We start from the raw sequence: 12428 nt of genomic DNA on the forward strand, positions 1-12428 counted from the left end.
TTTAGGAAAAATGCCACATTGTTTTATTTGGATCTTTACTAAAATGAGTGCCATAGGGGCATTGGCATCTGTATCCTCCTTTCACAGAACTCAGGATTCTGGAGAAGGTATCTCTCAGTAAGTGAGAAAGCAAAGACTCCCACCCAAAGCTAGTGTTTCTTTTAAAACTATATCGTGCTGCTTTGAAAGTTACTAGTTTGTTTTCTTCTACAACATTTGCCAGTTCAGTTTGGATTTTGATCTTTGTTACAAATTCTTTTCTAAAAAGCTGTGGTAATTTTGAAGTATACACTTTAGGGCCTTAAGTACATTCACATTTGTGTGTCGTATTACCACCATCTGTTCCAGAACCTTCTGATCTTCTACGAATTCATTTGTACTTTCAAGTCATTTAACCTTTCTGTGCTAAGTGCTTTTAGAGATGTGAAATGGATTGAGTTCCTTTGTATATAGCCAAGAATTCAACACATCAGTCCTCTCTCCTGAGTAGGAGATAGCGAAGTAGGCTCAGAGGGATGCAGGGGAGGGAAGGGTAAACAGGAAGTGGAGGAAATGGGGGATGGAGGGAAAGCCTCTTTTCTGAAGTTTGGTTTTGGTCCTGTCTGTTTTGTTGATTTCAATGTGAATTGTGGGTGAGCTGGAAAATCACAAAATGAAATTCAGTTCCACAGTTTTGTAAAGTATCTGAAAGTACAGGGGTAATACAGTTTCCCTTAACTGTGGGATCCATTCCCTAATACAAATATTTTAATTTTGTCTGACAGGATTTGAACTTTTCGAAGAGCTGCCAACACCCACGTTCAGCTTTGGAGGTAGATCTGGAAACAGTGTAGCATCATTGGTTTTCCAAAAAACTTGAGACTCCTTGGACAAATTCAAGTAGCTTCTAAAAGAAGCTAATCAGAGAGTAAACTTGAACAGAGAAAATACAAGTGCAAATAAATGCTTAGTAAGTACACAGGTACATGTGCTGAATGCTTACAGTGAATTGGTAAAGAAGTCGTGAGCATGTGGAGTGGCTTTTAGATGTCGACCAAGAGTAATTTTAAATATTTTGTATTTGAAATGTAAATATTTTTCTTTTTGGCTTAGTAATTGCTAGTTAAAGCTTTAAGGGAGTAAATGAATTTACAAAAAGCACGTATTCTTGATTTTTGTGCCTTGGTAAAGTTACAGAATAGCATGTAACAATTTATGAAGATTTGACCAGACTATTCCCAGGCCAGATAATCAAAACAACTTTTTTAAGTGTTTTATTAGACCATGAAATATAATAAGTAATATTATTTTGGGTTGAGTGATACTTTTTTGCTTTTTGGTGGTACTGGGATTTGTTTGAACTCAGGTCCTTGCACTTGCTATGCAGATGGTCTACCACTTGAGCCACACCCAGCTTTTAGTGATTGAAATGGGGTGCTTGTGAACTTTTTGCCCAGAGTGGCTTTGGACCAGGGATGTTCTGCCTTCTGAGTAGCTAGGACTACAGCGTGAACCACCATACCCCAGCCCTGGTGATTACTTTTAAAATTGTTTAATACCTGGGAAAAGTTCCCTGGTCTTCATGTGTATAATTAAACAAAATCAGAGAAATCTGTCAGTTGATCAAGCAATATTAATTTAGGTCCAGGTGTGGAGTCTTCACTGCTATAATCCCAGCTACTAGAGAGGTGGAGAATGGAAGATTGTGGTTTGAGGCTAGCCTGAGCAAAAAGTTAGTGAGACTTCATCTTAACCAATAGCTGGGTGTGGTGATGTGCACCTGTCATTCCAGCTACTCAGGAAGTGTAAACAGAGGAAGATCCTGGTCCAGACTGGCCTGGGCATAAATGTGAGACCCTATTCGAAAAATACCTAAAGCAAAAAGGGCTGGGGGCATAGCTCAAGTGATAAGAGTATTTGCTTTGCAAGCATGAGGCCCTAAATTCAAACCCAGTACTGTCCCCCCAAAAAAAGAAAAAAGAATTTCATTTGAGCCTGTATTTTGTAACTGATGGTCTTCTGCATACTGTGAGGGATAAACAAGTAGTAGGAAGACAGAGAACTAAAGCTTGTTATATGCTAGCCCTGTGTTAAGCTATGCTAATTTATTCCATCATTGAATCCTCCTAATTATATATGTATATCCTCCTAATATATATAATGCATATATATACACATGCACACACACATACTATATTGTTGGTACTAGGGTTTGAACTCAGGGCCTTGTACCTGCTAGGCAGGTGCTCTATCACTATGGCACACCTCCAGCCCTTTTTCACAAGACTCTTTTGGCTAGGGTCTCACTTTTTCCCCAGGCTGTCCTGGAATTGTTATTCTCCTGATTTCATCCTCTTGTGTAGCTTGGGATGGAGGCATGCACCACTGTACCCAGCTATTGGTTGAAAATGGGGTCTTGAAAACTCTTCTCACAGGCTGGCTTCTAATCTTGATTCTTCCCATCTCAGCTTTTTAGGATTATAGGTGTGAGCCACAAGTACCCAGCTCTCTTAATGCCTTCTTGACATTAGGAGAATATTACTTACTCTTCTATGGTTCAGGAACACTGCAGCTGAGAGAAGTGAAGTCACTTCTACGAGGTCAAAATAGCTAGTTCAGGATGGAGCCATAATTCTTACCTGGGTCTGTCTAAAATTCATTCTCTTCTAGCATAGTGTGTCTCCCAGGTGCCATGTGTATACTTTTATAGCATTTTTAGCGCAGCGGGGGAGCTGGGACTATCGCATATAAAATTCAGTTAGAGAAGTTGGGCAGTTCTCTTTAGGAGCTCCTTGTTGGTCTTGCTCACCAGCAGCTTGATAGTGCTGATTGTGGGTTTTCAGAATAGTGAGTCAGCCTGGTGAGTCTCATCATCCTTTATTACTTTTTACCATCTCTGCACTTGTCTTCTATCAAGAACTGAATTTTGACATTCTTCTGTGAAAGAGGGGTGTCAGTTATATAAACTCTTGGGGATACAAAGACAAGAATGTTCTAGTTAGGGGATAATTTAGTTTGAGAGAGAATTTATATATTGCTTTGAAAAGATAATGTATATTGATACTTAATGCCACTTTGTATATGAGGTAGTATTTTGGAGTATTAGTAATATATTGGAGTCATAATACAAGGTTTTGAAAAGTTATATAACTTTTGATAGTTTTCACCTTTCGGGGCCTATTTGGTTACAGAACTAACAAATTTTATTAACTTGGCAAATGTTCCTTAAGTATTGAGTAAGTCTAGCATCACATCTTTTTTCTTTTTTGAGGATGGGGATGGGATAAGTCTTTTCATTTAGATCAACACTAGTTACTACTTGCCTTGAACAAGATAGCTGGAGACATGTTTCTGGACTTCAAACAAAAATAACAGTTTTGGAACAATTTATTTTGAGAAATTAGCTGGGTGCCAGTGCCTCATGCCTATAATTCTAGCTGCTCAGGAGACAGAGATGAGGATGATCAAAACCAGCACAAAAAAGGGCTGGTGGAGTGGCTCAAGTGGTAGAGCACCTGCCTAGCAAATGTGAGGCCCTGAGTTCAAAGCCTAGTACTGCCAAACAAACAAACAAAAAAAAGGAAATTACTTCAAAAATTGTGTTAGTTTTTTATGAGACTTGGGATCTTAAACTGTAGAAATACAGTTTTCTAATTTTTATTGAGGCAATCTGGTCTTTGCTGTTTTTTTTCACATAAGTAGTCTGTGGTTTCAAATATAATAACAGATAAATATTCTTTTAGAATTTTGAGTGGTTAAATATAAGCTAGTTTATTTTTCAGTCTTACTTGGTTTTTCGTGTGTGTGTGTGTGTGTGTGTGTGTGTGTGTGTGTGGTGATAGGAATCAAACCCCTGGCCTCACATGTGGTAGGCAAGTGCTGTACTACTGTACTGCAGCCCAGCCCTGTGTATCTCATTGCACAGCACCAGTCCCAAATAATAGGCTTTCTGTGCGACCAGCCTGAGACACTGGGTTTGATTCCCAGAAAGCTTCACTCGAGTCTTTGTTGAAAAAGCTATGTGGGGCATGTTTGTTCGATTTGCAAAGGTGGAGGCTTTTTTTTTTTTTTCCTTTCTTTTTTTGAATCATGGAGCTATTGGTAAGATTAGGAAAAGGGAATTGTCATTTGTTCTTATCACTTTAATCCTGTTAGAAGGCAGCCTCCAAGGATTGAAACGAGAACAAATGGAAGGTCCAAAAATGCTAACAAATCAAATAACAGCCAGCTGTTAAAAACCAGGTCATTAAATGTCCCCAAGTTAATGAAATGAACCCTAAATACATTATTATTAAGCTTAGTATTGTTAAATCATACAAGTATGTGGTAACTGAACAAAATTATGCCATTAAAAGGAGCATAAGTTGTGTAGTGAATGCTGCTTTTTGTGGATAAGAAGTTGGAATTGTAATTTTATTTAATCAAAAGACATTTATTTTGAGGAAACTTGTTTGAAATGCAAACGAGATTTCTCTGTGGAGCCTGCACAGAGTTGTTGCTTTTCATGATGACGTTACTGCTGCATAACAGGCCACTTCTGTGTGTAGGAAGTGCGGATGCAAGTCCAAAGGGAATTGAGGCCTGAATGGGCAGGCTCCACCAATTAACAAACAAAGTTTTTTTAGAACATTTTGTTTAAGCCAGGTGCACAGTTAGAGTTGCTTTTTGGGACTGGTGTTTATGTAAATGAGAGTCAAACCTGACACTTCTCTTGGCAGCTTGACTAAAGCCATTTTAAAATACGTGTAAACTGTCCTTGATTTTTTTCCCCATTGTAGTAGCAACAAGCTTGTCTTTCTTTTTCATCTGTGATATACATGCAATCTTCTGTTTATTTTGAGGGAAGAAGGGAACCAAACAGATACTAAAGACTTTCAGTCTTTTTATGAATAAAAAGCCTCAATCGACTTACTTGTTTTTATATTCCTATTAGTACAGTACTGCATGTTGACCCCAAGTCGTAATCATCCAAAATATAGTAGAAAGCTTCATTTCTGAGGAACCTACTTTAGTAATAAAGTTTTGTATAGCTTTGAAGTAATTTTCCTTAAATTGGTATGCAAAGAAATAAGAGTATCCCTGCATATGTTAATGAACTTTATGTTTTCTTAAGTAATTTTATATTTGTGTGTGTGTGTGTGTGTGTGTGTGTGTGTCTGCCTGCCTGCCTGCCTGCCTGCCTCTTTCTCTGGGCCTACATTGAAAATGTGTATAAATGCAAACAGTTTGTCTCTGAGGGAGGGACCTGCATGCTTCAGACACAGTCCTCTGCTTTGGGAGCGAGAGACCAGTGTCTTGTGTTCCACAGTAGTAAGCCCTTCAGCTAACTGTAAGGGGTTTGATGGGCTCTGAAAGGAGTCTCGTCCAGGATAGTTTACTGGAAGAGCTGCCATGACCTAGAGCTTGGTTGTGGGAGGTGAGGAGCACATTAAGGCTACAGACAATTGCATAATGGAAAAAAATGAGAAAATCCTTAGAGTTTCTTTTGGGTAGGCAGGCAACAGAGATGTCCTTAGATGAAGGGGGAGTACAGGAGCATGTTTTATTAACAGTTAATGGAAGAAAATTAATGCTAATTTATTCTTCATACACACCATGCAATTTGTTAGAAAAGTAAAAGAATAGTTTGAAATTCTTTGGTCAATTGATGGATTCCTGTGTTAGGGGCATAGAAATGAAATCCAACATTAAGCAGACAAATACCGAAGCCCACAGGCCACATAAATGCTGAATAAAACCAGCTCTACAATAGAACTCTGAAAAGCGACGGGTAAGAAGCCTAATGAATGATTGAATATGACCTTAGCAAAATCCCTGGAGTGTTGTTGAAAGATCATTCATTTCCAGCTTAGATGTCAAGATGGGCTCCAGTAACCAGGAAAAAAAAAAAAAAAAAAAAAAGAAAAACTCGAGTCGGTACTTACTGAGTTTTAAAAATCTTTATAACTCAGTGCATTAGACTAAGCATTAAAAGGGCTTCTGTAGCTGAATTTTGAGCTGTCAGTGTATGGACCTGTAGTTTAGGCTCAGGTCCAAATTAAAAAGAGGAATAATTCCCAAGACCTGAATGTGTCAACATGCCACTTTTATGGAGAACTTCAAAAACTGGGAGATACAGGCTGGCAGAATGTACATTTGTCATGCTGATACTATTGTGAGTAAGTCTTACAGCCAAGCCATCAATTGTGCCTTAAAGTATTTTCAAATTACTTGTGTAGCTTATTAGAGAGAGATATAAAATCCCACATCTACATTTTTCAGAAGAAACAATTTATGTTTTTCTGAAGAAATGAGAAAAACTCTTCCATGTTGTATTTTTACATATGTGTTGTTTCTGCGTTAGCAAATAACTGAGTAATCTGTATTGTGAGTGGTCTTTATTGTGCATGCCATCTGGAAGCTTCCTAAGGAGAGGGAGTCTAGTCCATCCGTTTTCCCAAAGACATAAACATTTACACATGATCCAGCAGTTAGCATATCCTGGATAATCTCAGAGTAACGTAGAAGGAAATACGGAAATACTGTCGTAGCAGGACTGTGAACTACTTTTATCACTCTTCATTAATGTACTTATAGATAAAGCAGTTTATTATCAAGGATGATAGCAGAATAGAATTGGCACTGGCATGGCTTTTTCCTGTGCTATTGCCTGCCTTACTGCTTCAGAGAGGAGCAACTCCTGAGAAGAGGCTAAATGTAGACGAGTGTGGGTGCTGCAGGTTCACGTTTGCCTCCTAACCCCTCTGCTAATATGAAAATGTCAGGCCTTTGTTCCCATCTAATTTTAGTACATCCTGGCTAAAAAATGTTAGGATGGGTTCCAACCACAGAGCTTTGAGGGGCGGGTGCAGGAGGAAGAGTAGAGGAAAGAGCAGTTTATACTCCATATCCTTCTGCCTTTCTGTGACAGCATTTAGACCCTACTCTGTTGCTTTTGGTAGTGACATAAATTTAGATGCACTGAAGCAGTGGTAATTAGGCTTTCCTTCCATGCGCTCACTACGAAGCCCTGTTGGAGACTGAATACGGAAAATCGTAATATGTATTTAATAAAACATATCAGATCAAATTGAAAAGCTGTGTGCAAGCCTTGCAAGAAAGCCGAAGTTGTGAGTGATAGCTTATGTGTTGGGTTGTTTCTAAATGGAATGTTCTAGTGAAGCTGTTTTTATACTGTTTTGAATGAGAGTGATATTTGTTGATTTTTGAGGTGCAGTCATAAGCAAGAAACTCATATTTGAGCGGTTTATCCCTCTGCAAATCACAGTAGGCCTGGAAGGAAAGCTCTTAATTTTGTGAAGAGAAACAGTTGGGTCAAATGATTGATAATGTAGTTTATTCAAGAGATAGGATAAAATTCCACCTGTCCTTATAGTAGGAAATGCCAGTTGTTGTTGTTATTTAATTAAAAAGCAATGAACTAGATTAAACTAAAAAGGCAGCCTCTTCAAGTACCTGGCCTCAATGAGAAATAAGCTGTCTTTCTCAGGGTTATTTGGATAGTGAGCCAGGGTTTCCTGTTGGAATCTCTGTATAACATGGATGCTATGTGACTAGAGATAAGAGAGATCACTTTGCTAAAGGTCCATTTGGCTAATAATTTGCAACAAATAGATTATTTTATGAACTTGAAATTTAGTTGCATTTATCTTGGTTCCTTTGATTTTATAATTGTAGGTAATTTGTGTTTAAAATATGTAAAGTGAGCTGGGCACCAGTGGCTCACATACATTATCCTAGCTATTCAGGAAGCAGAGATCAGGAGGATCACTGTTCAAAGCCAGCCCAGGCAAATGGTTTGACACCCTATCTCAAAAATACCCAGCATGAAAAGTGGTTGGCAGAGTGGCTCAAGTGGTAGAAGCACCTGTCTAGCAAGCATGAAGCCCTGAGTTCAAACCTCAATACTGCCAAAAAAAAAAAAAAAAAAAATTCTGTTAAGTGGGCTAGAAGTATAGCATAGTGCTAGAGCCTAGGATGTGTGAGGCACTGGATTTGAGCCCCAGCATTGCAGAGTAATAGAGTAAGTATCAAAGAGAAATGACTGGATTGGTAGTTGAGATCTCAAGTGGTAGAACATCTGCCTAGCAAGTGTGAGACCCTGAGTTCAAATCTTAGTACCCCCCAAAAAAGATAAATGACTTAAAATGTTCATTTTTGAATTATCAATGTTAATAATACAAGTGGATTTCATTGTGAAAATTCCAGATATGTGTACAGTGTACCTTGAAGAAGTTGACCCCCTCCATTATATTTCCACTCCATTTCTCCGTCCTCCCTTTTCAGACAGTGTTTGGTGGGTTTCATTGTGCAGTCTTCATATGTATATATATAGCCTACTTTTATCTTTACCTCTCACTATACTTTCCTTTCCCCTTCCCCCTTTTTGGTTGCTCCCTACAAATCAAGAAATGATTTTTAAAAGTTTTAGGTTTTTGGGAAAAATTGTTGGCAAGTCACTTTCTTTTTAAAAGGGCATTCAAAAGGTGATTTTATTTAAAAGTTCTCTGCCCCTGCAGCTCAGGTTGTCATAATACACTTCTATAGACTAGGTGGCTTAAACTACAGTAATTTTACTTCTCACAGTTCTGGAGGCTGGAATTCCAAGATCAAGGTGCTGGCGAGGTATGATTCATCTTGAAGCTTCCTTCCCTTATTTGTGGGTGGGTGCCAACTCCCTATGTGTTATGACCTCTTTGTGTAGGGAAAGAGAGGGAGGGAGGGAGAACAGGACAGAGAGAGACCATGACTAGGAGAGAGAGAGAACAAATAGGGGGGAGGGAAAGAGAGAGAGAGAGAAAGAGAGAGAGAGAGAGAGAGAACAGGAGCTTATAAACTCTGTGGGTCTCCATTTTATAGGGGCACTAATCTCATTTTGAGGACCTTACCCTCATAACCTCACCTAACCCTAATTATATCACAAAGGCCTCATCTCCAAATACCAACACTTGAGGGTTAGGGCTTCAATATGTAATTTTAGGAGGAAGTTAGCATTGGGTCCATAATCCTTGACATTGATTTGCGATTTAATGAAAAAGACCTACAAAACAGGTTTCTAGTGTATATGGTGACATCACATACTCCATTTGCTAAACATTAGTTGTAAATTGATGGTTGTAAACCATGGTATCCTATATGAAAAAAGATGTGTGTACATAAAATATTTGAAGCAATCAGATGAATATTTTTTCAACTTAAAAACCTTTGTGCATGCTTTGCTAAACTTTAGATCTGAGTGACGGCTACACATTTGAGGAGCCAGTTTGTGCTCCTTTGAGCACAGAGATGGCTTCTCCAGTAAACTCAGAATTTTTTTTTTTTTTTTTATGCGGTATTGGGGTTTGAACTCAGGGCCTACACCTTGAGCCACTCCACCAGCCCTTTTTTGTGTTAGGTATTTTTGAGATAGGGTCTTGTGGAATTAATTGCCCGGGGTTGGCTTCGAACCTCGATCCTCCTGATCTCTGCCTCCTGTGAGTAGCTAGGATTACAGGTGTGAGCCACTGGCGCCTGGCAAACTCAGAAATTTGTACCCTGTTGTTTAGTCCACTTACAAATATTTAAGACCAAGACTGGGCCTAAGGAAAATTGTGATAATCTGAAGGGTTTTCCTAATTTGGTTCCTCTGTGCCGGTCTCACACAACTCATGCTCACAGATGATTCAATTTACAGTCTAAAGACTCAGGGTTTTTTTTTGTTGTTGTTGTTGCTTTTCCTTTGCGGTACTGGAGTTTGAACTCAGGGGCTCATGCTTGCTAGGCAGGTGTTCTACCACTTGAGCCACTTCACCAGCCCTTTTTTGTGCTGGGTAATTTTGTGGGTCTTTTTGCTTGGTCTAGCCTTAAGTAGCTAGGATTACAGGAGTGAGCCACTGGTGCCTGGCAGTCTCAGGCTTTCAGGTATCTGACTTCTCATGCTGCACAGACACAGAATGCAGTTCAAGCATGCCCTTTTGTAACCTTTAACTCAGTGGGCTGCTGGCAGTTTGTCCTGTAATTGCTTGTCCTCCCAGTGAAACCCAGAGTGCTCTAGTAAAGTGCCTGAGGAGTGATAAACACCGTTTCTTTGAGGCAGTTTGATAGAATAGAGAATCAGTGGTGTAGACCCTACCTAATAGGGTTGCGAATATTTTTCTAGATTTCCTTTTTCTTTTGAACTCAGGGCCTCATGCTTGCTAGGCAGGTGCTCTTTACGCTTGAGCCCCTCTGCCAGCCCTGGGGTTGTGAATATTAAGCTAGGCAATTTAGCGGGATTCCTAGCACAGCAGTGCCAAATGCCTGTTCTTTCCACCATGGAAGGGCCCTTCTTGCCTCTTGGAGCTCTTAGGTTGGAAGGTTCAGGGGTTTATCCCTCAGTGCCACCAAGTTAATGTATTCATTTCTATTGGGAGGTATTTGTATTCTGGGAGTGTTTAAATGAGTGACCAGGAGGAGGAATGGTACAGGTGGAACAGGTGGGCCTTCCAAAACCTCTGTCAAATATACTGTTGAACTGCTTCTTCCTTAGTTTCTGGCTAGGGCTGGTGCTGAAATGCTTTTTTATTTAGTTAGTTAAGGAATGAGGACTAGATATCATGATGCTAGATTTTTCACAAGATTTCTTTTTGACATTTCAGTAGAGGCTAAGAATACCTTTCAGATTTAGGTCATGATCTGTTTCAGTGGTAATTAACCATAATAAATGTCAAAATTAACACCTGAGAATGTCAGCTTGGGTGCATTTGAATTGAAAATAAATGGGCAAGGTTAAGGTGCACTTTCCTTGATTAGCTTTGACACCAACTGGACCCAGAGTAGGTCCCCAAATGATCATGCACGAGGAACCTGGCTCTATGGGGTTTATTACAGTCTAGTTAGGTAGCAGTGGACTAAGATTTTACAATTGGTTTCCACCTTGCATCATCAGATTTCATTTCTTTGATCTGTGAGTCATGTTTTATTTTCCTTGCTGTAAGTTAACAGTGCCATTCACGTGGTATTTTAAAGTGTGATGTTGAGTAAAAATGTAGCTTATCCTGTTTGTTCTTAGTTTATACCAAAACTGACAATATAGTAAGTAAAAGTATAGTGAACCAGTAGTTTAAGCTAGTCTAGAAAACATTCGATTTTCAGATTTACTTCTTTAACCTTTTTGTTGGTAGTTAAGTATCTCAGCGAGTGCCTAATATGACTATAAAAACGTTGGACAAAGCAGTGTTGCTTCTTCTGTTTAATCCCAGCAAGCTTTAGTTTTTCATCCTTTTATCCTTTTCTGAGTCAGGGTCTCACAAGGTAGTCCAGGCTGCTTCAGCCTTCCAAGTGCTGGGATTATAGGTATGTGTCACCAGGCCTGACAAGTCTTTTAAGAAAATTGTATAGATGAGGTCAATAAGATACATATTTCTTTACAAACAGAAGATAATCAGAACTTCACTTCTTTATATAAAATGGCTAACAATATAACATTGACTAAACTGTTTCTGAGCAAATTTTTTTTTTTGGCCGGGGAGAGGGTTCCTCATGCACTTAAAGGAGCAAATTGGGTGGTGGAGTGGTTCAAGTGGCAGAGTGCTGCCTGCCTGCCAAGCATGAGGCCCTGAGTTCAAGCCCCATTTCCACCAGATAGATAAATAAATAAACAAACAAATAAATAAATAAGCAAGCAAGCCACTTCTCACTCACGTCGGCTTTTTTCTGTTTCTGGTGGTGTACTAAAAGCTGCAGGACATGCACATGCAATACAAACTGGTGGGCCAGTGTCTCTTACAGTGGTAATGGTGTCAGTTAAACAAGATCACTGCTTTGGGATTGACAGTCTGCTGAGGAGCATGAAAAGATTCACAGACTGTTTGTAGGACAAATGTTCCTCCTGCTCCCAGGAATGCTCTTCCCGTTGGATTGGAACCAGATTAATTTTTTCCCCTGATATTTTAAAACCAAAGGATTCAGTCTTCAAATTGAGCATTTGAGCTCTGTGAGATCACAACCTGTTTCCTCTCTACCTAACGAAAGTGAAGATTTCATTTTTAGGAGAATACTCAGGATAGCAGTAGTTCTGAGCATATCATTAGGAGTGAATTAAAAATACATTTTTCTTTAGGCAATGACTTATATGGCAGGTAGTTGACAGAAAAATTGAAATTTAGACTCGTATGTCAAATAGTAAATGCGAATTATTCTAAAGAATATTTAAGAAAAAAAGTTAATGTTTTTCATTTAAAGATGATAACATAAACATTTATCCTGGATGGTACAGTTGAAGTATTTTTTAGATTAAATTAAACATATAGCAATGTAAAAATAATATAAGTTATTTTAGCTATGTTTTTTTCTGGGATTGGGGTTTGGACTCAGGGCTTCATGCTTGCAAAGCAGGCACTCTACTGCTGAGTCATAGCTTCAGTCCATTTTGCCCTGGTTATTTTGTTCTTTTTTTTTGCCCTGGTTATTTTGGAGAAGGGGGTCTTATG

At 39.0% G+C, this 12428-nt stretch overlaps 1 protein-coding gene across 6 annotated transcripts in view; it reads left to right on the top strand.

Moving 5' to 3' along the window:
• The window catches only part of Eef1akmt2 (EEF1A lysine methyltransferase 2), an 85668-nt gene that overhangs the window by 34968 nt on the left and 38272 nt on the right, over positions 1-12428 (top strand). For 3 of the 6 annotated variants that reach the window (XM_074078123.1, XM_020157864.2, XM_074078124.1), the window contains one exon: positions 765-4887. In XM_074078123.1, coding sequence (XP_073934224.1) covers positions 765-859 — 95 coding nt within the window. In that variant the 3' untranslated portion in view covers positions 860-4887. Of the gene's footprint in view, positions 118-764; positions 4888-12428 lie in introns of those variants that run through there. The other 3 variants (XR_012449593.1, XR_012449594.1, XR_002212014.2) reach the window with 2 other exon arrangements.

The sequence above is a fragment of the Castor canadensis genome, chromosome 7, assembly GCF_047511655.1.
Source record: "Castor canadensis chromosome 7, mCasCan1.hap1v2, whole genome shotgun sequence".
NCBI classification, from domain to species: Eukaryota; Metazoa; Chordata; class Mammalia; order Rodentia; family Castoridae; genus Castor; species Castor canadensis.